Source organism: Cetorhinus maximus, chromosome 18 (assembly GCF_964194155.1).
Source record: "Cetorhinus maximus chromosome 18, sCetMax3.hap1.1, whole genome shotgun sequence".
In the NCBI taxonomy this organism is placed as follows: domain Eukaryota; kingdom Metazoa; phylum Chordata; class Chondrichthyes; order Lamniformes; family Cetorhinidae; genus Cetorhinus; species Cetorhinus maximus.
In genome coordinates, this window is record NC_135896.1 from 18,455,499 (window position 1) to 18,481,148 (window position 25,650).

Below are 25,650 nucleotides of genomic sequence, written 5' to 3' on the forward strand. Positions count from 1 at the left end.
CACTGTTAGTAAAGCCGCCTTCCATTGGCCGGGTGTAACTCCGCCCACCTACTTATTCCAGCCAATCTGCGGCAATGGGCGCGGCCTCCATCTGTCAATCAAATACAACAACGACTGCATTCTTCTCTCTCAGGGAGTTCGTGGTCATGTGGAGGACAACTTGCTTCCACGACAGGCTCGATGGGTTCTGACATGGTTGATGAGTCCAACGCTTGATCTGTAGACTCTGCCACATGTGGGGGCAGATGATGCTTGAAGGGTCGGGTAGATGAGTAGTTGGGAGGTTTGCACCCTCTCTCTGATGGCTCGGCTTGGCCAGTGCACGTTCCTGATGAAGTCTCTCAATGTGTTCGCTGCCTTCCCAATTGAAAGCTCTCCATTTTGGTCGGTCCCAGGACAGGGGCTCCCATGAAGTCAACAGGGATGTTTGACCTCTTCAAAGATGCTTTGAGGACATCCCCGAAGCATTTCCACTGTCCTCCTGAGTGTCTCCTGCCGTGATCAAGTCCTGAGCAGAGCAGTTCCTTTGGGAGTCTGGTGTCAGACATGTGAATGACATGTCCTGCCCAATGGAGCTGATTTTGAGTGACTAGCGCCTCGATGCTGGGCATGTTGGCTTGGGAGAGGAGGCTGCTGTCGGGTTGCCTTTCTTGCCACCAGATTTGGAGAATGTTGCAATGACACCATTAGTGGTACTTCTCCATTGCTTCCCCAAAATCTAGCACGGGAATCATAGTTGCAGTTTTATTGCGGGTTGGGGTTTCCCCACAACCTGGTAGGCGTGGCAGGTTCCGCAAAACCATGCAACGTTCTTGTGGTGAGACCAGTAAAAATGTTGACTGGTGCGGGCTTGGGTTTTTTGTATCCCCACATGCCCAGCCATCGGAACTTTGTGTGCTAGACGTAATATTTCCCCACGGTACCTTGGAGGCACCACTACCTGATGGATCGTGGTCCACTCCTAATTTCCAGGTCTGACGGAGCCTCCATTTCCTCATCAGCACCTCATTTTTAATGCAGTAGCTCTCAGGGATTCCCTCTGCCTCAGTTTCATTTTGGGCAGCCTGAGCTAACTTTTTTAACAGCAGGTCAGCTTGCTGAGCTTCAACCAATGAATATCTATTTATTACTTCCTTAGGGTCTTCTAGACTCCCAAAAAAAGGTTTCAGATAACTAGACAATAGAGTCATCTGACTGCAATGCCACTTCAGCCTCCACTGACAGAGCTTGTCTGGCCTTAGACCAGGTTGCCACAGAGTCAGGGAAAATACCAGGCAAGTTCTCCTGCAGGTGTCCTGTCTCCCTGACCTCACTTGGTTTCTTTGAAACCACTGGAGATGCTATCACTTTTGATCCTGCCAAGTCATTGCCAAAGAGCAAGTTGATCCCATCCACAAGCAAATTGGAGACGACTCCCATATCCACCGGTCCTAAAACAAGGTTGCACTCCATGTGCACCCGGCATAAGGAGTTGGGCATGTACCCTCCTTAGATAACCTTTACCAGCATTTTGGAATCACTGCATTCTCTGGTGGAAAAGCCATGTCTTTTTCCAGAAGTACAATTTGGCTGGTCTCTCTATCCCTCACTATCACAATAGGCTTACTCGCCTTCACCCTGGGTAAATGTGGCCACTCTTCCTTCTGATACAAAATCCTTGTAACTCTCAGGCATTTGTTTAAACTCACCCGCACTCACAGTAGTGCATCTACTGAGGTTTGCTGTTGCAGTCAGAGCCATATCCTGGTCCGCTATGCTCTCTAAATGACTCCCATTTGGCGTGTGGGGTGTATGTGCCCCGATAAATCCCATGGGTTTTTCCCGTAATCTCCAACAGGAGGTGCCCTACCTGTCGGCAATTAAACCACACAGGCTTCCTGGCCCCACTTTTCTTCTCAGCACCATCCTTTCTGGCCTGAGGAGGGCCCCCTGTAGTTCCAGCCGTCCCTTCTCTCCCATGGATGCTCAGTTTCCGATCACTCCCCCACCTTCTATCCTTCTCAGTTGGTTGGGGGTGACTAGGGAAGGGTTTCCTTGGGGTTGAGGGTTTGTGGATCAGCTCATAATCATCAGCGAGCATTGGTGCCTGCCTGGCTGCCTTTATCACCTTTTCCAGTTCACATAGTCTTCTTCAGAAAGCTTTCTCTCTTTCTCTTTCTCTTTCCTCTCGTTTTGTTTCTAATGCTTGGAGTTCTAACTCTTTTCATTTTTGTACCAGCTGTATTTTGGCCAATTCTATTTCTTTTCTTACTCTGTCTTAGGTGGGCAACCAAATTCTCTGGCCATGCATTTTAACATCATTCATATTATGGCTTTCAGGTGAAACTCTCATTCTGAGTGCCAAGCTCGCCCTTTTAACTCTTTAATTAAATCCTCATAAGTGACTTCCCTCTTTTCTAGAAAAGCATTGGCATCTAATGTGGACATTTTTACACTTTTGTATTACAGACTCAAGAAAATCTTTTTGCAGTTTTTAAATTTTTTCGAAGGAATTGTTTCATCAGCACTTTCCAAACCCATGACCACTATCATGTAGGAGGGCAAGGGCAGCAGACACATGGGAACACCACCACCTGGAGGTTCTCTTCCAAGCCACTTACCATCCTGACTTGGAAATATATCGCCGTTCCTTCTCCGTCACTGGCTCAAAATCCGGGAACTCCCTCCCTAACAGCACTATGGGTGTACCTACACCACATGGATTACAGCAGCTCAAGAAGGCAACTCACCAACATCTTCTCAAGGGTAATTAGGGATGGGCAATAAATGCTAACCTAGCCAGTGGTGCCCACATCCCATGAATGAATAAAAAAGGTTACTAAGCCCAAGACAAATAATAAAGACACGACACAGATCTCAGAAGTAAGAAAGTTAGAGTCCAATAATAGTTAAAATAATGTATGATTAAGTCCTTTGCTTGTCTTTGAGGCGTGGATTGTTGAATGTCGCAGACATTAGGTGGTTTCCTGTAGAATTCGAAACTTGACTTTGCTCTGCATTCTGTTGCATACACGATTTTGCTTCCACAGAGAGAGAGAGATCTTTACTGCTCTTTTCCAGCAGTGTTTTAGATGACTGCCATGTATTTTTTCTCCTCCTGCTTGTTCTTTTTCTCATTCTGCTTGGAAGAACCGATTTTTAAAACTCCTCTCGGTATTTCCCGGAAAGGAATTCGGTTAGCAAGTCTTGCATTCACTGTTGGAGACCAAATAATCCATTTTTTGATTTTTAAACCTCTGAAACCTTTAACACATTTCAAGATATAAATCAGCAGGAGATGTGGTTAGGGATTTTGAATGTCCGATGAATATCTGATCAAAGTCCAGCACTTTGCATCTTTACTGCCTTCCTTTGGAGAGCGTCTCTGTTTGAAGTGGACCTTGGCACCTCCCAGGTGTAAAATTCCATGTAACAGGCTTGCAGTGTAATTCATATATGAATTTTGCAGAAAAATGGTTAACTTCCCTGTATCAGCCATCAGGTGATTTAGAGTCATAGAGGTCTGAAGCACATAAAAAAGCCCTTCAGCCCATCGAGTCTGCGCCGGTCAAAAAAGTACCTAACTATTCTAATCCTATTTTCCAGCACTAGGCCCATAGACTTGTATGTCATGGCATCGCAAGTGCACATCCAAATACTTTTTAAATGTTATGAGGGTTTCTACCTCCACCACCCTTTCAGGCAGTGAGTTCCAGATTCCAACCACCCTCTGGGTGAAAAATTTTTTCCTCACATCCCCTCTAAGCCCCCTGCCCCTTACCTTAAATCTATGGCCCCTGGTTATTGATCCCTCCACCAAGGGGAAAAGTTCCTTCCTGTCTACCCTATCTATGCCCCTCATAATTTTATACACCTCAATCATGTCCTCCCTCAATCTCCTCTGCTCCAAGGAAAATAACCCCAGTCTATCCAATCTCTCCTCATAACTAAAACTCTCCAGCCCGGGCAACATCCTGGTAAATCTACTGTGCACTCTCTCTAGTGCAATCACATCCTTCTTAATGTGGATTCCAGAACTGCATGCAATACTCTAGCTATGGCCTAACCAGCGTTTTATATACAGTTCCAACATAACCTCCCTGCTCTCATATTCTATGCCTCGGCTAATAAAGGCAAGTATCCCATATGCCATCTTAACCACCTTATCTACCTGTCCTGCTACCTTAAGGGACTGGTGGACATGCACACCAAGGTCCCTCTGATCCTCAGTACTTTCCAGGGTCCTAACATTCATCGTGTATTCCCGTGCCTTGTTTGTCCTGCCCAAATGCATCACCTCACACTTATCCGAATTAAATTCCATTTGCCACTGATCAGCCCATCTGACCAGCCCATCTATATCCTCTTAAGGCTATCCTCCTCACTATTTACCACCCCACCAATTTTCCTGTCATCCACAAACTTACTGACCAACCCTCCTACATTCAAGTCTAAATTGTTTATATATACCACAAACAGCAAGGGACCCAACACCGATCCCTATGGAACCCCACTGGGCACAGGCATCCAGTCACAAAAACACCCCTCGACCATCACCCTTTGCTTCCTGCCACTCAGCCAATTCTGGATCCAATTTGCCAAATTGCCTTGGATCCCGTGTGCTGTTACCTTCATTATCAGTCTCCCGTGCAGGGCTTTATCAAAAGCCCAAGTAGACTACACCATATGCATTGCCCTCATCTACACATGGTCATCTCTTCGAAAAATTCAATCAAATTGGTCAGACATGACCTCCCCTTAACAAAACCATGCTGACTGCCCTTGATTAATCCCTGCCTCTCCAAGTGTAGATTAGTTCTGTCCTTCAGAATTGCTTCCAATAGTTTCCCCACTACTGAGATTAGACTGACTGGCCTGTAGTTCCCAGATTTATCCCTTCCTCCCTTCTTGAATAATGATACCACATTGGCTACCCTCCAGTCCTCTGACATCTCTCCTGTGGCCAGAGAAGTATTGAAATTTATTGCCTGTGCCCCTGCTATCTCCTCCCTTGCCTCACTCAACAGCCTGGGATACATTTCATCTGGGCCTAGAGATTTATCTACTTTTAAGCCTGCCAGACCACTTAGAACCTCCTCTCTTTCTATGCTAATTTCTTTAATTATATCACAGTCCTTCTGCCTGATTTCCATACCCATTTCGTCCCTCTCACTTGTGGACACCGACACAAAGTATTCATTTAGAACCCTGCCTATATCCTCCGGCTCCACACACAAATTACCACTATGGTCCTTAATTGGCCCTACTCTTTCCATAGTTATCTTCTTACTCTTAATGTACTTGTAAAATAACTTTGGATTTTCCTTTATTTTACCTGCCAATATTTTTTCATGCCCCTTTTTGCTCTCTTAGTTTCCTTTTTAAGTTCCCCTCTACACATTCTATACTCTTCTTGGGCTTCCGCTGTTTTGAGCGGTACCTGCCATAAGCCTCCCTTTTTCTCTTTATCCAATCCTGTATATCCCTCGACATCCAGGGTTCCCTGGATTTATTGGTCCCACCCTTTATCTTTACTGGAATATGTTGGCCCTGTACTCTCCCTATTTCCTTCTTGAATAAGTCCCACTGCTCTGATGCAGATTTACCTAAAAGTAGCAGCTCCCAGTGCACTCTGGCCAAATCATATCTGATCTTATTAAAATCGGCCTTCCCCCAATTTAGAACTCTGATTTCTGGCCCATCCTTGTCCTTTTCCATAACCACCTTGAATCTAACGGAGTTATGATCACTATCTGCAAAATGCTCCCCCACTGATACCTCTACTACTTGCCCGGCTTCATTCCCTAAAATTAAGTCCAGGACTGCCCCCTCTCTTGTAGAACCTTCTATGTACTAGCTTAAAAAGCTTCCCTGGGTGCATTTTAAGAATTCTGCTCCCTCTAAACTTATCACACTATGACTAACCCAGTTAATGTTGGACAAATTGAAATCCCCCATTATTACTACCCTATTATTTTTACACCTATCTGGAATTTGCCTCCATATCTGCTCTTCTATTTCTCTCTGACTGTTTGGGGGCCTATAGTACACTTCCAGCAATGTGATTGCTTCTTTTTTGTTTTTAAGTTCTACCCATATGGCTTCACTTGAGAAGCCTTCTAAGATGTCATCCCTCCTTACTGCTGTAATTGATTCCTTGATCAATATTGCGATACCCCCTCCTCTTTTACCTCCTTCCTTGTCTTGCCTGAAGACCCTATATCCTGGAATATTGAGCTGCCAATCCTGCCCCTCTCTCAACCATGTCTCTGTGACAGCAATGACATCATACTTCCATGTGTTAATTTGTGCCCTCAACTCATCTGCCTTATTCGTCAGACTCCTTGCATTAAAATAAATATGATCCAACATTGCCAAACTCCCTTGTGCCTTAACTGGACTATAATTTCTATGCCTTCCAGACTCACTTGCTCTCTCTTCTAATTTTGGCTGTGCACCTCCCCCTGCTGAACCTCCTCTCAGGATTCCATCCCCCTGCCAAGTTAGTTTAAACCCTCCCCACAGCATTTGCAAACCTCCCCGTAAGGATGTTGATCCCTTTCCAGTGCAGGTGCAACCGGTCTGCCTTGTACAGGTCCCACCGCCCCCAGAAACGGTCCCAATGTCCCAGAAATTTAAAGCCCTCCCTCCTGCACCATCTCTCCAGCCACGCATTAATCTGGACTAACCTCCTTTTTCTATACTTACGAGCATGTGGCACCGAAAGTAATCCAGAGATTACTACCTTTGAGGTCCTGTTTTTTAATCTGCTTCCTAGCTCCCTAAATTCTGCTTGCAGGACCTCATACCTCTTTCTACCTATGTCGTTAGTACCAATGTGTACCACTACCTCAGTCTGTTTGTCCTCCCCCTTTAGAATACCCTGCAGCTGTTCAGTGACACCCCTGGCCCTGGCACAGGGAGGCAACATACTATCCTGGAGTTACATCTATGGCCGCAGAAATGCCTGTCTGTTCCTCTTACTATCAAGTCTCCTATCACTATTGCTCTTCCCCTCTTTTCCTCCCCCCCGTGCAGCTGAGTTACTCACAGTGCAATGAGCGTGGCTGCACCCCCCAGTGGAAAACGGTGTTTTCGACGTCTCGGACTTCCCACATGTTGCAGGCGGTACATAACACGGGTCTGAGCTGCCCTGCCATGCCTCTAGTTGAAAAAAACTCCTTTATGTTAAATACAATAAAAAAGTTACATTATTTATGTACTTTAAATAAAAACTAAAACTCTTATCTCTCCTTAGCTTAATCTATTTTAAACTGGAGAAAAATTGGAGAAAAACACTTTCCCTCTACTCACCAATCAGCTCTCACCTTTGTGCTGACATCACTTTTTGAAGCTTCCCCGCACTTGTGCTGGTTCTGATCTCTCCACTGCTGTCTTGTGCTGTCTTGTGATGTTACTCTTGTTATTTTCAACAAGAACTGACTGCAGGACACTCTTCCCAGACTGCTTCACCGCGATGCTGACTGCAGGACACGCTTCCCAGACTGCTTCATCACGATGTTGACTGCAGGACACTCTTCTCAGACTGCTTCACTGCGATGCTGACTGCAGGACACTCTTCCCAGATTGCTTCACCACGATGCTGTCTGTAGGACACGCTTCCCAGACTGCTTCACCATGATGCTGACTGCAGGACATGCTTCCCAGACTGCTTCACGGTGATGCTAACTGCAGGACACACTTCCCAGCCCAGATTTATGGCAACCATTTTTTGATCAGTGTCTTTTCTTCTATTTTTAGAAAAAAACATGTCTTCTTTAAACAGTTCAATATGTATGTCTGTAATTAGGTGGTGAAGTTGTAGGTAGCTCTCACTCAGTCACAGTTTCCTGTTGCCATGATACTTGGTAGGCTGAAAGCTAAGCAGGTATAGGAGGCAATGATGAACTTTATTGCCGATGTCTGTCTTTGTTGAAAGGAGGCTGACAAGGTATGGGAAATGTCCCACATTTTCTAGGATCTCACCATAACCTTAATTGATGTTGAGAGGTGTTGTGTTGTGGGAGCTGATTGGAAGAGGTCCTAGGTTTTCCAGGTGTTTAGTGTAAGGTCCATTTCCTCATATGCTTCAGGGAGGGAGTCAACAATGGCCTGGAGCTCAGTTTCTGAGTGAGGGCACACACAAGAATTAGCTGCGAATTGGAGCTTAATGACTGAAGTTGGTGTAATTTTGTTTTTGGATAGAAGTGGCATAGGTTGAACAGTTTCCCATCTGTTCTGGAAATTATATCCCTACTTGTGTGTAATTTGATGGCAGTGAGGTGCAGTATTGCAGCAAGGAAGATGGAGAAGAGGGTTGGCGCGATGCCACAGCTTTGTTTGACCCCGGTCTTCACTGAGATAGGGTCTGTGGTGGTTCCATTGATGAGAATCACAACTTGCACTACACATCATGGTGTAGGCAGAGGAAGAGGAAAAATTCTGAGGGCAACTAAATTTAAAGAGGATACTCCATATGTTGACGGAGTCAAGGGCTTTCATGAAATACTAGGCAACCAAGGGACTTATGAAACTGAGGAACTAAAAGAAATTAGTATTAGTAAAGAGATAGTACTTGAAAAGTTGACTGGACTGAGGTTGATAAATCCCCTTGACCAGATGAGCTTCATCCCAGAGTGTTGAAGGAGGTGGTTAGAGAGATAATGGTGGTTATCCTAAATTCTATAGATTCTGGAAAGGTACCCATGGACTGGAAAGTAGCAAATGTAACCCCACTATTTAAGAAGGAAGGGAGAGAGAGAATGGAGAACTACATTGATGTCAATAGTAGGGAAAATGTTAGAATCTATTCCAAAGGGTGTGATAACTGGACATTTAGAAAAGAATGGTACAATTAGGGAGCGTCATCATGGATTTATGAAAGGGAAATCATGTTTGACAAATTTTTTGGAGTTTTTTGAGGAAATTTCTTGTAGTATTGTTAAAGGAGAACCAGTGGATGTGGTGTATTTAGATTTTCAGAAGGCTTTTGATGAGGTCCCACACAGGAGGTTAGTAAATAAAATTAGAGTGCATGGGATTGGGGGTAATAGAGTAGTATAGATTGAGAATTGGTTAGTAGACAGAAAGTAGAGAGTAGGAATAAATAGATCATTCTCAGGATGTTTGTCTGTTACTAGTGGGATACCGCAAGGATCAGTGCTAGGTCCAAAGCTGTTCACAATCTATATAAATAATTTGGATGTGGGGACCAATAATAATATTTCCAATTTTTCTGATTACACAAAACTGGGTGGAATGTGAGTTGTGAGGAGGATGCAAGGAGGCTTCAAGAGGACTAGGACAGGCTAAGTGAATGGGTTAAACCATGCTGGATGGAATATAATGTGAATAAGTGTGAAGTTATTCACTTTGGTCAAAAAAAACAGGAAGGCAGAATATTTCTTAAATGGTGAGAGATTGGGAAGTGCAGGTGTCCAAAGGGACCTGGATGTCCTTGTTCATGAGTTACTAAAAGTTAACATAGAGGTGCAGCAAGCAGTTAGGAAGGCAAATGGTATGTTAGCCTTCATCATAAGGGGATTTAAGTACAGCAGTAAAGATGTTTTGCTGCAGTTATACAGAGCCATGGTGAGACCTCACCTGGAGTATTGTGAGTTTTGGTCCCCTTATCTAAGGACGGATATAGTTGCCATAGAGGGAGTGCAATGCAGGTTCACCAGATTAATCCCTGGGATGGCAGGATTGTTTTATGAGGAGAGATTGGGGAGACTGGGTCTGTATCCCCTAGAGTTTCGAGGAATGAGTGGTGATCTCAGTGAAACTTACAAAATTCTTAAAGGGCATGACAGGGTGGATGTAGATAAGATGGCTGGTGAGTCTAAAACCAGGGGACATAATCTCAGGATAAAGGTTAGGCCATTTAAGATTGAGATGAGGAGGAATTCTTTCCCTCAGAGGTGATGAATCTTTGGAACTCTCTAACCCAAAAGGGGTGTGGAAGATCAGTCATTGAGCATGTTCAAAACAGAAACCAATAGATTCCTGGAGACTAATGACATCAAGGGATATGGCAATAGTGCAGGAAAGTGGTGTTGAGGTAGATGATCAGCCATGATCTAATTGACTGGCGGAGAAGGCTCAATGGGCTGAATGGCCTATGTAATGGATTGAGATGGGAGGAGTGCACTGTTAATTCTAATCCCACTTCTCCACAGGTCATAACAATAGTTTAGAAGTTTAATTCACCCACAAAACTGGCCAATTATTTACCTTTGACACTGTTATTCCCAGTTTAAAAAATTCTAACCAGGCTTCTTTCAGTAAGCACAAAACAATATTGATTTATTATAAAACTGTTACTTTTTAAAGCAAGTTAATAAACAGCTTAACATACAAGTTGTAGTTTAGAAGTGTAACAATTTTCCCCTTTTAAAAAACACAGATATTTGAACCCCCGTATACTCACACACAAACATAAACAGGACAAAACAAACACAGTTCCCGGCAGGGATTGGAGTATGGGAATATTTCTTTTAAAAGGATAAAATTCAAAGAGATCTTAATGCAGCTGCCCCTGATGACTTACTTATAATAACTTTGAAAGCTCTTAAAAACCAGAGGAATTATCCTGATGAGACACTTTTGAGGAAAGTTTAACACAAAGGTGGGGCAGAGAGAGGGAAGGAAAGAGTCTTTTTCTTGCAACATTCTTCTAAGGCACCCACACACTCACTCTCTGCCTGAGAGTTTTAAAGGCTAAGGTGTTCAAAGACCACTTCTCTTAGGCCAAGTGCTTTTAACCAATCAGCAAGAGTCTCTAGCTTGACAACAGCAGTTCTTTGTTAACTTAGCTATACAAAATATCTCTTCCCTTTCCAGTTCCCACTGGACACCTCTGTTGACCCACGATTTCTTCAAGAATTGCATATTCACAGACCCTAATTAATCTAGCAGACTTTTAAAAATAACTCAGGAGGGAGAATGTGCAAAATTCAATGTCCTTCAATGTTTCCAAAAACAGGTTCACCACACCTGTTTCTGCTCCTTTGTTCCTATATTCCTATGAAGTTGAAAAAGGCTATGTATCATTGGTGGTGCTGTCCCTCTTGTTTTTCTTGATTTTAAAGATCGTGCTGTGAAGATAATGTCTTGGTGCCTCTTGATGTGCAAAAACAACACTGCAACTCTGGAAGAAGGTCTTCAGCCACTGGGAAGGAGGCAATTGAGGAGGATCCTTGTAATGGCCCTCTCTGTGCTAAACAGCAGGGAGACTCCTCTGTGGTTCTATCAATTGGACTTGTCTTCTTTCTTGACTATAGTCAAGATCACAGCGCCCCTCAGATCCCCTTTAATTGGCTGCCTCCACCAAAATCTCCCTTTTACTCTCACCATCAAAATTTCCACGCTCCCAAACAACATTTCATCCCAACAGCGGGCTTTGGCACCTGGAACAATAATTCAGCCTCTGGTATTTTTTATTGGAAGCCGCATTAACTCACTGTGGTAGGCACCAGTCACCAGCCCCACTGATTCCTGTTTTCTCACCAGTTTCTCCCTCTGCTGTCTGCTGGCTGCCAGTTTGAGTGGCCGGGCCCAATCTGTATGCTTTTCAAAGCTGAGGGAGTAGGCTGGGTCTGGAGGCTTGCCTTAGTTACCTGCCCCAGCATAACAACCATGCAAGAGAGAGGGACAGGGAAGTGGAAAGAAGGTTGAAGGGGAAATCAGGTACTTTTATAGAGGAACATCACATTGATATGAGGAGGGGCAGATCACATGATCGATCCAGAGGAAGAGCAAGACATAGCAGCCTAGAAATGGTGAAGTTTTGAATGCCCGTGAAAAATCCTGAGATTTCAGAGTGTTGGAAGAGGGCAAGTGAAGCTTAATTTTATTTAGAAATCATGTCCCTCATGATAAACCTGTGAGATTTGGCATGTTATGGGCTGCTCAAGGCCAGAATTGAAGAAGCACAGGGAGCACAAAGAGTTGTAACGCTGGTGGAGGTTACAGAGATAGGCAGGAGCGAGGCCTTAAGAAAGCAGTTTAGAACCAGATTCTCATATGCCAGGTAATGAAGACAAGTTTAAGAAGAACATACAATATCAGAGACATTACGCAGTTGGAAGAAAATGTATTTTGATTCTTCCAGCCGCCTATTCTTTTAACAGTGCAAACTCTATCTACCCTCTCATGGGCCCTGCACCATTCACTTAATGTCCAGGTGGAAAATTTTGTGCCAATACTCCTTGATGCTTATAGACTACTATAATTCAAACTATACTTATGCAGTAGTGGGCTATTCCACACAACTTTCCCTTCCCGACCCTAGCAGTGTAGGACCATAGTGCCCAATGGTATATTTGATCTTGGCAGACCGAAGGCGTTATTCAGATTCTCAATTGTTTTTACTGGCAGCCCTTCCCAAATCTACTATAAAGGACAAAAGACTAGACTAGATTTTCAGATTGATTTTACTTTAATGCCAGAACTAAAATAACATCAATCAGTAAATATAGGCAATTTTCTCCTAATTTCTTGTGTTTTTTGGACCCATGTTTTCTTGTTCCATGCTCATTGTTTAGGACAGTTAACTCACTTATATCTCAATTAGGGGTGCTCCAACTTGGCCTGACAACTTGGCCCTTGAAGTCCAGTTAACTTGGTTTAATTTCTACTTTTTATTTCATATTTGAAAGTTTATCACGTTTAATGTTTAGAAATACTATTCTTACATTATTATAACAGAAAAATCTGTTAATATCAACAACTTGAGACATAGGTAAAATAATGGGACAATATATTTAAACTTTACATCTGGCACCCATGGCCCCATGGCATGCACTTGCACAGCCCATGAAGGCAAAAAGATCAAATGACCCACACTACATCATTTCTTCCTTTTTGCATTTAAATACCAAGATCAAGTTTCCTCTCAACCTACTTTTTTTTCCATGTGTTCAAAGTAAAAGCCGTGGAAGATACAAAATTAACAATGGAATTTTCTTTAACTGAAGTGCATAATAGGCGTTATCATTGGTGTTAACTGCACATTCTGGAATCGCCTTGTCTATTAAGTCTAGCTGTTCGTTTACATAACCTATTACTGCTGACAAGAGGCAGGACATGGAGGTGGATCAATTACTACCAATAACCATTCACATGGGAGGAAAGTTAGCAAGGAAAATTCATAAAGTATAAATTAATCATGGATCTGGTAAGTAGTGCAGATCTAGTTTAGATCGAATTTTGTATCTTTAAATTATTTCCTGCATTACATTTGCTGGCAATAGAATGACAGTTGGCAGTATTTGGTATAGGTTCACTCACCCCATACGCATTTGGATGACTCCATTATGCCAATGGATTCCTTATAGCATCAAACATTCAAGGGAAATAAAACACGATTACAAGGTATGGACACATAAAAATGTAATTAAATATTTACTTTATGAAAGAAAATAACTTGCGCTGGCAAAACGTGAGGAAGACGAAGTGAATGTGGAATTCTCTAGTTTCACGGACAGGTTCATGTGAACTTCAGTTTCTTATTAAATTATTAAACTACAATGAAAGATATCACATGGACTGTCTTATGAAACTAGAGAACGCTATGACTGTGTTTTCACATCAGGCTATGAACAATGAGATGAATGCAACAGAAAAAGTCTACACTGGAGAGCTGCAAGCACAGGCATCCTCTAACAATGTGGATGCCAAAGATGTCTGTGCTGTGCAACAGGGTACAAGTCTAAATAACAGATGGAAAACTAAACCAGCAAAACGTGTCTGTTTTCCACCAGGGGGAAAGATTGTTTCTGGATCAGCAGAACCCAGGAATCCGTGGGAAACTGGTAAGTTCAACACTTTATTCTGCAAGTGTGTTCAACTAAAGTTAAATCTTTGTGCTACAAACTATTGGATACTGCTAAGCAAGTCTGATCAGATGTTTTTGAAAAAAGGAATATTTGCACATATGTAGCACCTTTCATGATCATTGGACATCGCAAAGCATTTTACAGCCAACAAAGTGCTTTCGAAGATTAGTCACTGTTGTTACATAGGAAACTACAACAAGTTACATTTGTATAGCACCTTTACTGTAGAAGAATGTCCCAAGGTGCTTTAAAGAGGTGTGATTTTCAAAAAAACTTTGAGAGTTCAAATCCTTCACCTGGATAGAGATAGTAGCACCTTTAAGTGGGCTGATTAATGGCAAGTAACAGTCACACCACAAGTGCCAGGCAATGACCATCTCCAACAAGAGAGAACCTAACCATCACCCTTGATATTCAATGGCATTACCATCAATGAATTCCCCCACTATCAACATTCTGGGGGTTACCATTGACCAGAAACTGAACTGGACTAGCTATATAAATACTGTTTCTACAAAAGCACATCAGAGGCTGGAGATGCTGAGGCAAGCAAGTCACCTCTTGACTCCCCAAAACCTGTCCACCATCTACAGGGCACAAGTTAGGAGCATGATGATATACTCTCCACTTGCCTGGATGAATGCAGCTCCAGCAACACTCAAGAAGTTTGACACCATTTAGGATAAAGCAGTTTGATTGGCAACCCATCAACCAACTTAAACATTTATTCCCTCTACCATCGACTTTCAGTGGCAGCAGTGTTTACTATATACAAGATGCACTGCAGCAACTCACCAAGGCTCCTTCGACAGCACCTTCCAAATCTGCAATCTCTACCACCTAGAAGGACAAAGGCAGCAGATGCATGGACCACCTGCAATTTCCCCTCCAAGCCACACAACATCCTGTTGTGTTCCAAGACACACAACCTGGAACTATATCGCTGTTCTTTCACTGTCACTAGCTTAAAATCCTGGAGCTCCCTTCCTAACAGCATTGCATATACCTGCATGACATTGATTGCAGTGGTTCAGGAAGGCAGCTCACCACTACCTTCTCAAGGACAATTAGGGTTGGGCAATAAATGGTACAGCAATGCCCATTGTCAAGAAATCCACACTTACCTTCTCATAAAGCAAATGAAGGTCAATATTTGATGTATTGCTACCTCAGATTATCTGAACTACAAACAGGTCTGCCAAGTTGGGAAGGTTATTTGTTCTTCATCTGTTTCTTTACAGTTCAAGGGGACATAATACAAATGAAATCATACCATCGCCATTATGCTTTATATAAATCATAATTCCAAAACTGAAAGCTTATAGTGATAGGTACTATTTTCAGCAGCTGTTTAGAGATAAATAATGTATTCCCATTAAAATGATTTATGATGTTTTTCCAGTCAAATAAAAACATATATTGACGGAAAGAGTCTTGTCTTTAGCACTGACTTGATCTAAGAAATATAGTTACTAAGCATTTAGACATATGGTAAAACGGTAGCATGAGCAGTCTCAAATCTACACTGCAGTGCTGTATAACACTGAAAAATTATGATACATGCAATCATCTGAAAATTAAAATCCATCTCGTGTGTCAAGTTCTTCTGTGTATCACTAAACCTCCACTTGGGACATGATAAATAAATATTATACTGATGCTTGAATATTCAAAGCAAAATTCTTTGCTTTTGCAGTTAGCACTAATTTAAGTTTTGGATCAAGAATCATTATTGCATTATAACATTGCGAAACTGCAGTAATTATATGAAATACTTACAAAGGACGTTGGTGGTATAGTGAGATTACACAGTGTGCTTTTAGTCTTTGAGTCCTTGGTTTCAGCTCTATTAGAATGTTGGGATGCATGTCTCCTTCTTCTGCTGTTTGTAAGAGTCCACGAGTAGAAGTGTGTTTGGGCAATCCCTTTTCATGTTATTACTAATTTACTCCAACAATTATTTTTCCTGTGCTTCCTTCTCCTGTGTTGGTTTCCTATATTTGTACAGGTACTGGTAACCCTCAAAAGGCTTGCCCTAGTGGTCGCTATTCATAACTGAGCCCAGACATTGACTGGAATCTCCCGTTCTGGAATCTAACTTCAGTGGTCGGTGCAGAAGTGGAAGCGATTTCCACCGTGGGTGTGACGGCTAACCACGAGCAATCTTGGGCTGAACAGTTCATTACATCTGCGGGGAGCTCGAAGAATCTCGCGGCAGGGTCAGGCAGGAAGTCACCGACCCGCCGTTACCTCATGGGGGCGAAGGTTCAGGTGCCATATTTGAAGGGCACCCAGACAGCCATTCACTCACTGCAAGCCAGGAGCTCTGGATTCTGTTGAGACCAGGATGTCGCAGACCAGACAAGCCCCACGTTTTAGCAAAGCCTCCCTGGAGACTCTCCTCCAGGCTATCCAGGAAAGGTGGGAGGCGCTGTTTCCCAGGGATGGAAACCCACCCAACCAAAGGCGGCTGGGCGGATGTGGCAATGAAGGGTAGCGCCCATGCGGCTCAACAAAGAACCACCCAGCAGTGCAGGGAACGGATGAATGATCTGCTAAGCTCTGCCAGGGTAAGTGGCAAGAGGGGGATGGGGACCCCACCTTCCTGCAGGTGACCTTCCTCCTCAATGAGTCAGGGAGTGGCCATCAGACACCCACAGGGAGGAGCACCGACCAGGCACCCTGGGGGCTTCATCCAAGGACACTCCAAGGATTCCTTTGCAGCTCCACCCTCACTCTGCCAGTGACCCCACTGCCTCAATCAGTTCAGGCTAAGGAGGGTATGCTTGTGCCTGTGCAGGAGACCTTTAGCAGCCCACAGTCCTCCATGCCTTGGGACACCAGAGGATGCCCACCAAAATCATCACAGTTAATAGGGTGTAGCAGTTAGCAGGCTGCCTCCAGCTTAGCTGTGAATGTCGGGGTTGCACCCAGACATATTAATTGGGAAGGAAAGATAAAGAAGCATTGAAGACACACAGGTGGCATAGGTGTACAACCATTGTATATACTTTTAGTATGTGTAAATATATGTTCACTAGCACAGTTTGGAAGTTTCCTGGATCCCACCTTGCTGCTAGTTGCTTTAATGGTCATGGGTATTTAAAGGTGTGGAATCTGGGCCCCTACTAGAGTGATAATTAACTCCTATAGGTTCAGTTCTCTCATGTTATCAACATAGTGATTACTCAATAATCCCACATGTGCATGATTAACACTGGCCATCATTTGTGAGTGTGCAGCCTGGGCATGCATCATACAAGCCATTACTTGCAGCTCACCATGTTCTGACCTCTGAAATTGATGGACAGAATCATTCCAGATTTGTACTAAGTGCAGTACCGGGCATGAAAAAAATCGTTTTACCTGCAGCCGCAATGGGGGGATTTCACACCGTATCATCCCCTACCCGGTGTGTCCTGCCTCATTAATTATGCATTCACGGGGAAGATGCTGGATCTCTGGCCTCTGATTCGCCTGTCCCACCATCACCTCAATCTTCAGTAATCCGGGTGCCATATTTAAAGGGCGCCCCTGCACAGAGTGATCACTCTCTAAAGGATCGAATGCTGCTGGAAAGTCATGGCTGCCAAAGGGAAGAAACATGTTGCTCCCAAATTTAGTGATGCCTCACTCGAGTGCCTGTTGGACACAGTTGGAGTCTGTCATGAAGTCCTTTAACCCGGCTCTGGGCGAAGACCAACAAGCAAGGTCACCAATCCATCATGGGAGGCGGTGGCAGTGGTGGTCAGTGCCAATGCTCTGCAAAAGAGGACAGCCACCCAGTGGCGAAAAAGGATGAATGCTCTCCTCTGTTCCGCCAGGGTAAGTGACTCTTCTCACCCGCCTCAACTCATACAGTCACAAACCCATCACACATCCACAGGGATTTCACTCACTGCCAGTTCAAGGGACATCACCATTCACTCTTTCACACACACCTTCAGCTGCCCTGCGGATCATGTCCTGATCTCGTCCATGGCACCACTCGGTACCCATTCATACCAGGTATCCTTCCCATCTGGCCTGGCAGGCGCCCTGCTTACACTCTCTCCATTTGTCTTTATGCAGGACAAGCTGGCACACAATGAAAGGGAGAGGTCGCAGACTGGTGGAGGAATGCCCGGCACCAATGTCCTCACAGACTTTGAAAATAGAGTCATCCAGCTGGCTGGCAATGATCTGGCCTGTTCCTGTGCTGACGGTGAGATCAGTGGTGCTCAACCAAGTGAGGATCCAGCAGTGCAACATCCATCAGACACCGTGCTGTGAGTCAGTTCCCCTGTTCCACAGTCCCCTGCCATGCACTAATTTTCTCTCCTAGCTTTCGAAGGCAGATCCGGGAAGCAGCCAAGGAGGTCCACGAGCCAGGTTCTTTACTCAAGCCCCGCAGACACTTCAGAAGAAGAATCTGATGACAGCCTAATTGAAGTCCCATCACAGCGGTCACCCACACCCTCCACCTGTGCAGAGACACACAACTCGGTGGGACTTAGATCAAGAGTAGCCTCGGAGTCACAATCCAGTGAGAACATTGCACTGTCTGATCCAGGTGGAGACAGGGACTTCCTAGGTTTTTGGCACTCGGAAGACTGCAGGAGGCCAGAAATCTGCTGAGCGCGAGTCAGATGAGGAGCCTCAGGACTTGGTCATACCTCAGTTGCTGGAGCTGCAAAGGCAAGTTTGGGAACAGCAGGAACTGGCTGCTGCACTCTTCAGATTGCAAGGCACAATGGAGAAGTCCATCCACCTTCATTCTGAGGTGATAGTGCTGGCATGCCAACGCACCGAGGTCAACACTGGTAGGATGGCAGCTGTCATGGAGACTTTGGCCCAGGACATCGGTGACACCATAGAGAGGGGTGGGGGGAAGCTCGATCTCACTCCAGCTTCCCCTTCTCCTTAAGCAGTCAGCCAGGGGCCCTTGGGCACCCAGAGGGAGGAAGACCAGCAGCTCGACACCCCGGGCCATCCACCCAGGTGACTCCGGAAATGTCTGGCCGATCCAAATCCCCTCTTCCTGTGGCCCCTGCAGCTCCAGCTCCACAGGTTGAGGAGGGTGCAGCTGGCTCACAGCAGGACACCCAAAGCAGGCCGGGGCCCAACAGGTCTTGGCCCTCCAGAGGACACCCGCCAAGGTCATTACAGACATGGCATAGCAGTCAGCTGGATGCCTCCATCTCCACTTGGATATCGGGGGAACACCAAGATGTAGCAGCAGGGCTAGGAAGGTTAAGAAGATGAAGTTGCAAACCCTGGGCACGGGTGTTAATCACTTGCACATAATGTTCGCTATTGTAAATAAACTCCCAAGAATGTTTCCTTGCCTATGGCTGCTTGTTCTGATGAGCAGTGTTCGTGTCACTCAGATGTGAAACCTTGGTTCCTGCACAAATTAAAGGCAGGTGTCTCAGCCCAGGGCCTCTTCCCTGTGCAGTGTTACCTTCAGACCAAAGTGATGGTCCAGCTTCACACTCACTGGACACATTACTGATGCCTGCACCTCGATGTGCTTGCCATTGCTGCCAGAATGTCGTGGGCAGGCATCACAGAGTTCCATCATCCTCTCTGTGTGCTCTCAGCACCCTTGAATTTGGGCTGGCCCCCATCTCTTCAGCACCTGTGACCGGTGATGGTGTACTCCTGAAGGGGTCAGGTGCTGAAGGCTGAAAAATGATCGGGTGCATTTAAAGTTTCATGGCTGTGACTCCATGATATGACCCTGATCACAGAGCGCAAGTGAGCTGCCCTCAGCCAGACACGAGTCAGACATTCACAGAGGCAATGTGAAGATCTATGGAGTGTTGTCACTGCATGTTATCACATCCTCCTGGGGTCTAGCAACTATTAGGACCTCCGCTGCATCTACATGACATGAGACTGGGCACTGAAGATATGTGTGCTGCCATCAGCCACACAGGAGTCAAACGTTCACAGATGTAAGGTGAGGATGTCAGGACTGTTTTCACTGCATCTCGTCATCAACTTCCATAAATCTTGCGTTATGAGCCAGCCTGCCTCATCTGGCCTGTGCAATGGCCTCATCACCAGCATCCTTGCCTTTGAGGACCTCATCACCATCATCCCCTTCGATGTCCTCCTCATTGGAGGAGACGTGCAACTCTTCCATCTCCTCCTCAGCCAGGTCCTCCCCCGCTTGCAGCGCCAGGTTGTGTAGCGTGCTGCAAGCCATGAAGGTGTGCGACACACTCTGTGGGCTATATTGCAGTGCTAAACCGGACCTGTCTAGGCACTGGAAGCTCATTTTCAAAATGCCTATTGTTTCCTCCACCGGGTCATGGCATGAGCCTCATTATACCATCGCCCTGCTGCAGTCTGAGGTCGTCGCACAGGCATCATCAGCCATGTCCTCTGTGGTAGCCCTTGTCCCCGAGGAGCCAACCCTGTAGCTTCTCTGGATCCTGGGAGATGTCAGAAATCTGGGACCTGCCAAGGATGTAGGAGTCGTGGATGCTCCCTGAGAATCGTGCACAAACCTGCAGGATGTGTCTGTGGTGGTCGCACACCAGCTGGACACTCAGCGAGTGGAAGCCCTTGCAGTTGACATAGTTGACCGCTTGTTGCCCTGGAGATCTGAGCACTACGTGAGTGCAGTTGATGGCACCCTGCACCTGTGGAGAAGCTGAGATCTGCGCAAATCCCAGCGCTCTTGCTTCTGGGCTTTCCTGATTCCAGGCAAAAAGTACAAAGTTCTGTGCCTTTGTGAAGATGGTGTCCATCTCCTCCTGGATACACGTCTGTGGAGGCTTGTGAGATCCCACACAGGTCACCTGTGGAGCCCTGGAAGGGGCCACAGGCATAAAAATTGGCACCGTGGTCACTTTCACAGCCATTGGCAGTGGATGCCCTCCATGTCCTCATGGCATCAAATCCTCCTGCGGGTGGCATATGTGACTGACCAGTTCCCTAGACATATGCAGCTTTCAGTGACACTGGTTCTCGGTCATCTGCAGGAATGACAAGCGTTGCCTATAGACCCTGGGTCTAGTGAAGCCTACGAGGAATGGCTCACTTTGGATCTTCAGTTGTGTGTGTAGCAGGCCCCGCCGCCCCTTCATCTTGAGGGGTGTGTTCCTCCCATTGCCGGCCAGGCGCCTCCTCTCCTCTTTTCTGATTCTGGCGAGCAGGGCTTATAATGAGATGTTAAAGTATTGAAATTAGGTTCCCAACATGCAGTGGCAGACAATGATGATCCGGGACATTCTCTGTGATAAGTATTATTACCCAAGTTTTGGTGGTCTGCACCTGAGTGGTCCAAACATCTGAGCCTCATCTTTAGGAGGCCTATCATCTGCTCACTCGTGGACCTTGTGGAAGCATGTGCGGCATTGTAGCTCTCTTCAGCAACGCTGTGTGGATGGTGAACTGGCGTCATCAGTCAGACCTTCTGGGGTAATCCCTTGTCCCCAAGGAGCCAGGCAATTGCCGAGGTCCTTCACAAACCTGTGGCACCTGGGAGTGGGTCAGAATGTAGGCATTGTGAGAGCTTCCTGGGAACAAAATAAAAATGTAGGATTTGTCTTCTGTGATCACATGTCAGCTGCACGTTCAAAGGGTGGACTTTCGTTATTGATGAATGTGATTGGCTGTTGCCAGGGAGCTATCAAGGCTCCATGTTTGAAGTCAATAGCCCCTTGCACTTGCAGGAAAACTGTGTTTGCTGCAAAACCCAACACACTTGCAGCTTGGTTTTTGGGATCCTGGCAGAGTTGGACAAAGTGGTGGGTTCTCCTGATCAGGTCATCTGTCACCTCCTGGATGCTGACTGGGAGATGCTTCACAGGTCCCTAGTGGAGCCCTGGTATGGACCATTGGCAAAGAAGTTTAAGGCAGCGATGAGGTTTAATGTCACTGGCATGGGATTGCTTCCAAGTCCTTGTGGCCGAATGTTATCATAGAGAAGCTGGCAGATATAAGCAACCACATTCTGGAACATTCTGAGGCGCCTCCGGCATCGCCTTTCGCATATCTGTAAAAAGCTGACCCGAGTTCGGGCTAAAGCCCTTGGCCACGAACATCCTGACCTTCTTAAGACCTCTTGCTGCTCTTGGCTTTGTGCCAACCTGTGCCGGTCTCTCCTCCTCCACACCTGGATGAGAAACAGTAGAAAGGCAGGGTTGCCTGGAGCCTGCATCATCTAGGCCTCAGTGGATTTGTAAAAGAATTGCAGTGATCAATCTAGTCAGCTTATTCTTTTCCGGTTTGCCTCCATCTCAAAGCCACCAAGCTAGTGCTAAGCTCTATGCCTCGCTTCTGTCTAGACATGGGATCTCCACCCCATCCTTCCCAGGTGAAGGACATCCTGGAGGAACAGAGATGTTCATGCATGGCTGTGCATGGAGACATTGCTCTTTGACCGAGGTGATGACAGCCATGTGCGAGAACCCTCCCTCAGACTTTTCAGCTTGCCTCCATTACGTCCGAGTCTCTATAGAGAGACCATTGCCTTGGCAGCGTAGAAAGCCTTACCATGTGAGCCCTTGTCAGCCATGACCATTCACCTGGGAGGATGGAGGTTTGGAGTTTGCTGCCGCCCGCCAGCCATGCCCTTTGGGGACATCCACCTCCCCCCTCCCTTCATCCCTGCCTCTGATAGCAGCAGGTGGCAAATTGCACAGAATGAATGGCAGCTCCAGACCTTGCTGGGATCTCGATGTTATGAGACCCATGAGTTAGGGAGCAAACTTGCTGCCATGTGGGCTTCACCATAGAGAGAAGAACACAACTAAACCGTAAAAACCCTTCCCCCACTTCAAAGGATCGCAGTTTCAGAGTGACAGCATTGTATAGCTAAGGATACCAAAATGATATCAAAATTCAAGACTCAGCCCATCATCACCTACCCTTCCCCTATCACCTACCTACCTCCCCATCACCTTTGACCCATCCAACATAATCGTTCCTCTCCCCTCAGTAACCCTTGAACCTCCCCCTCATTAGCTATGCAGCTATCACCATCTCCTTCCACATACCTTCTCTCCCTCTGACCCATTACTGACCCCATGCCCACCCTGACCCTGACCCATACCATTATCTGAGCCACCTGCTTCATCTGTTTCAATGACATCCCCACCCCCGTCATGAAACCTTCAGTTACCCAATTATTCTCCTGGACCTGCCACTCTACTGCATCCTACTCCTCCCTCCCACTGTGACTGTTCCCTCCACTGCCCAGTACTCTCGTTCAACCCTCTAATCTCACCATAGGCAGCACCAACCCTGTCCTCTAGGACCATCTTTCTACCACCATCCCTGCCCAGAACGCCCACTCCCCCTCCCCCCACCCAACCACAGGACCCCTAGACCCATAAAGGTCTTCAAGCCCATCTTCCCCGGACAGTCTGTCTTCCTTCCTCAGAGAGCTTTACCCCCCGCCCCAGACAGTCTGACTTCCCCAGTCACCCTCCCTCCCTTCCACCCTTAGGCTGCCTCCCATGTCCAGCCTCATGCAGCTTGTCCTAGATCTGAGTTAAGAGGCTGAATTTGCAAGTGGTCCCGAAGATGGTCAAAGCAGCATCTACTCAAAGTCATAGGAGAAGTCAAGTTTGCCAGGTGCATGCCATTTGTAAAGCAGTTGTAAATGTCACTGTTTAAATTTCTGACTGACGGGGAATTTAATTTTGTTGGGGGGGTGGAATTAATTCCAGCAAGCTGGCCTTTTAATGAGTATATATGGCATGCCAATGCATGCAAAAGGGCTTCCCGGCATTGTTCATCAGGAAGCTCAATCCACCTTTAACCCACCTTTAAAGTCCAGAGAACTTAATTCTTAAAATTCGTCCCGATGTCAGGAAGCTGATTTTTGGCCTCCCACCAAATTAAGTTCCCCCCGCCCATCAATCTTCCTGTTGCTTGTGGGACCAGAAGATTCTGCCCAATGACTACTTGTAGCCTCTGGCTGTGGAATGCATCGAAACTGAGCATCTTCATGTCTTCATTGGATGTCCACAGGAGATCACTGGAAAGCAATTGGCCTGTTCCTGTTTTACTGTTACATGGTGCCCCTCACTGACATCATCTGAAGGCACAGCGTTATGCATGCTGATGACACCCAGCTCGACCGCACCACCACCTCTTTTGACTTGTCCACTGTTGCTAAATTATCATACTGCTTATCCAGCATCCAGGACTGGATAAGCAGTTATTTTCTCCAATTAAATATTGGGAAGACCAAAGTCATTGTTTTTGATCCCCGCTCCAAACTCCATTCCCTAGCTATCGACTCCATCTCTCTCTCTCTCGGGAACAGACTGATTAATTAGCCAGTCTATTCACAACCTTGGTGTCATATTAGATCTAGAGATGAACTTCCAACGTCATATTCATTTACTCAATGAGACCACATATTTCCACCTCTGGGACATCGCTTGGCTTTACCTGTTTGAGATCATCAACTGCTGAAACTCTCATTCATGCCTTTGTTATCTCTAGACTCAATTATTTTAATGCAGTCCTAACTGATCTCCCATATTATACCCTCCGTAAACTTGGGGTCATCCAAAATTCTGCTGCCCATATCTTAATTCATAGCAAGTTCCAGTACCCTATCAGCTCTATGCTCACTGACCTACATTGGTTCCCAGTGAAGCATTGTCTTAATTTTAAAATTTTCATCCTTGTTTTAAAATTCCTCCTTGGCCTTGTCCCTACCTATCTCTGTAATTTCCTCCAACCCTACAACCGACTGAGAAATCTGTGTCCCTCTAATTCCAGTCTTTTGTGCATTTCCAATTATAATTGCTCCACCATTGGTGGCCATGCCTTCAGTTGCCTGGGCCTAAAGGTCTGGACTTTCCTCCCTACATGTCTCCTCTCTCAACCTCACTTTCCTCTGTTAAGATACTCCTTAAAATTCTTTGAACAACCTTTTGTGGCTTGGTGCCATACTTTGTTTGGTAATGCTCCTGTGAAGCATTTTCGGATGTTGCATTATGTTAAAGGCATTACCAATTTTCTCCTCCCTAACTCAAGGCTGCTAAGGACAATTATTGTGCTCTCCCTGCCTAACTCCCCCCTTCTATCCAGTCCCCTGTCTTTTACCTCCTGATTGGGATCAGCTAATTCAACATAAACCAGCAATCAAATCTGGAATTTTCCTAATATATACGATTCTGACTGCTGACTGGAAAACTCACTGGGTCCTAATCGGAGCCTGAGTTTGTCCAATCTCAAACTCACATGGGAACATAGAACAAAGTTGCCCTAAAAGCAAGCACTTAATTGTCAACGTCACACATAGTGCCCATAAGGCTACCTAATTTGTTGGAGTAAGAGATTCTCTTCTCAAGAGTTACAGCAGGTTTATAGGACAGGTACAGCAAATTTCACTCTGAATCAGATCCATGCTGTACCTAACCAGGAATGTTTGATGTTGACACTCTGCTCCAAAAGTGAGAAAAAATCCATTCTCCAATATTAACTTTCCTCTTTGCCTTGATGAGCAGTAATAATGTTCCATTTTGTGCAATGTGTAGAGGTATGCACTCAGGGACTTGAGACGCAGAAACCCATGATATGAGGCTGAACAACTTTAGCACTTAAAGTCTTACAGTTCTATGATGTATGAAGCAATTTCAGAGCCAGCATTAAATAGTTTAGAAATTAAATAATTTTGAAAATTAATTAAAAACCTATTTGCTTAATTTATTCATCTATAAATCTAGGTATTTATTAATTTAGTAATTCACTCCAATTAAAGCAAAAATCAATGTACTAATTGATAAATATGCATATTTGTAAATTAATTTTTAAACTAAAGAATTCCCAATTACCTCCCTTTCCCATCCTCATTATATTCTTTCAGTTAGAAGTT

General features: G+C 45.3%; 1 protein-coding gene across 1 annotated transcript in view; it reads left to right on the forward strand.

Moving 5' to 3' along the window:
- Nucleotides 1–13,552: 13,552 nt before the first annotated feature.
- Nucleotides 13,553–25,650, forward strand: part of LOC144693556 (protein phosphatase 1 regulatory subunit 37) — a 120,499-nt gene continuing 108,401 nt past the window's right edge. Inside the window, exon 1 of the mRNA XM_078563398.1 lies at nucleotides 13,553–13,793. Within this exon, the coding sequence (XP_078419524.1) occupies nucleotides 13,553–13,793 (241 nt within the window). The remainder of the gene's footprint in view (nucleotides 13,794–25,650) is intronic.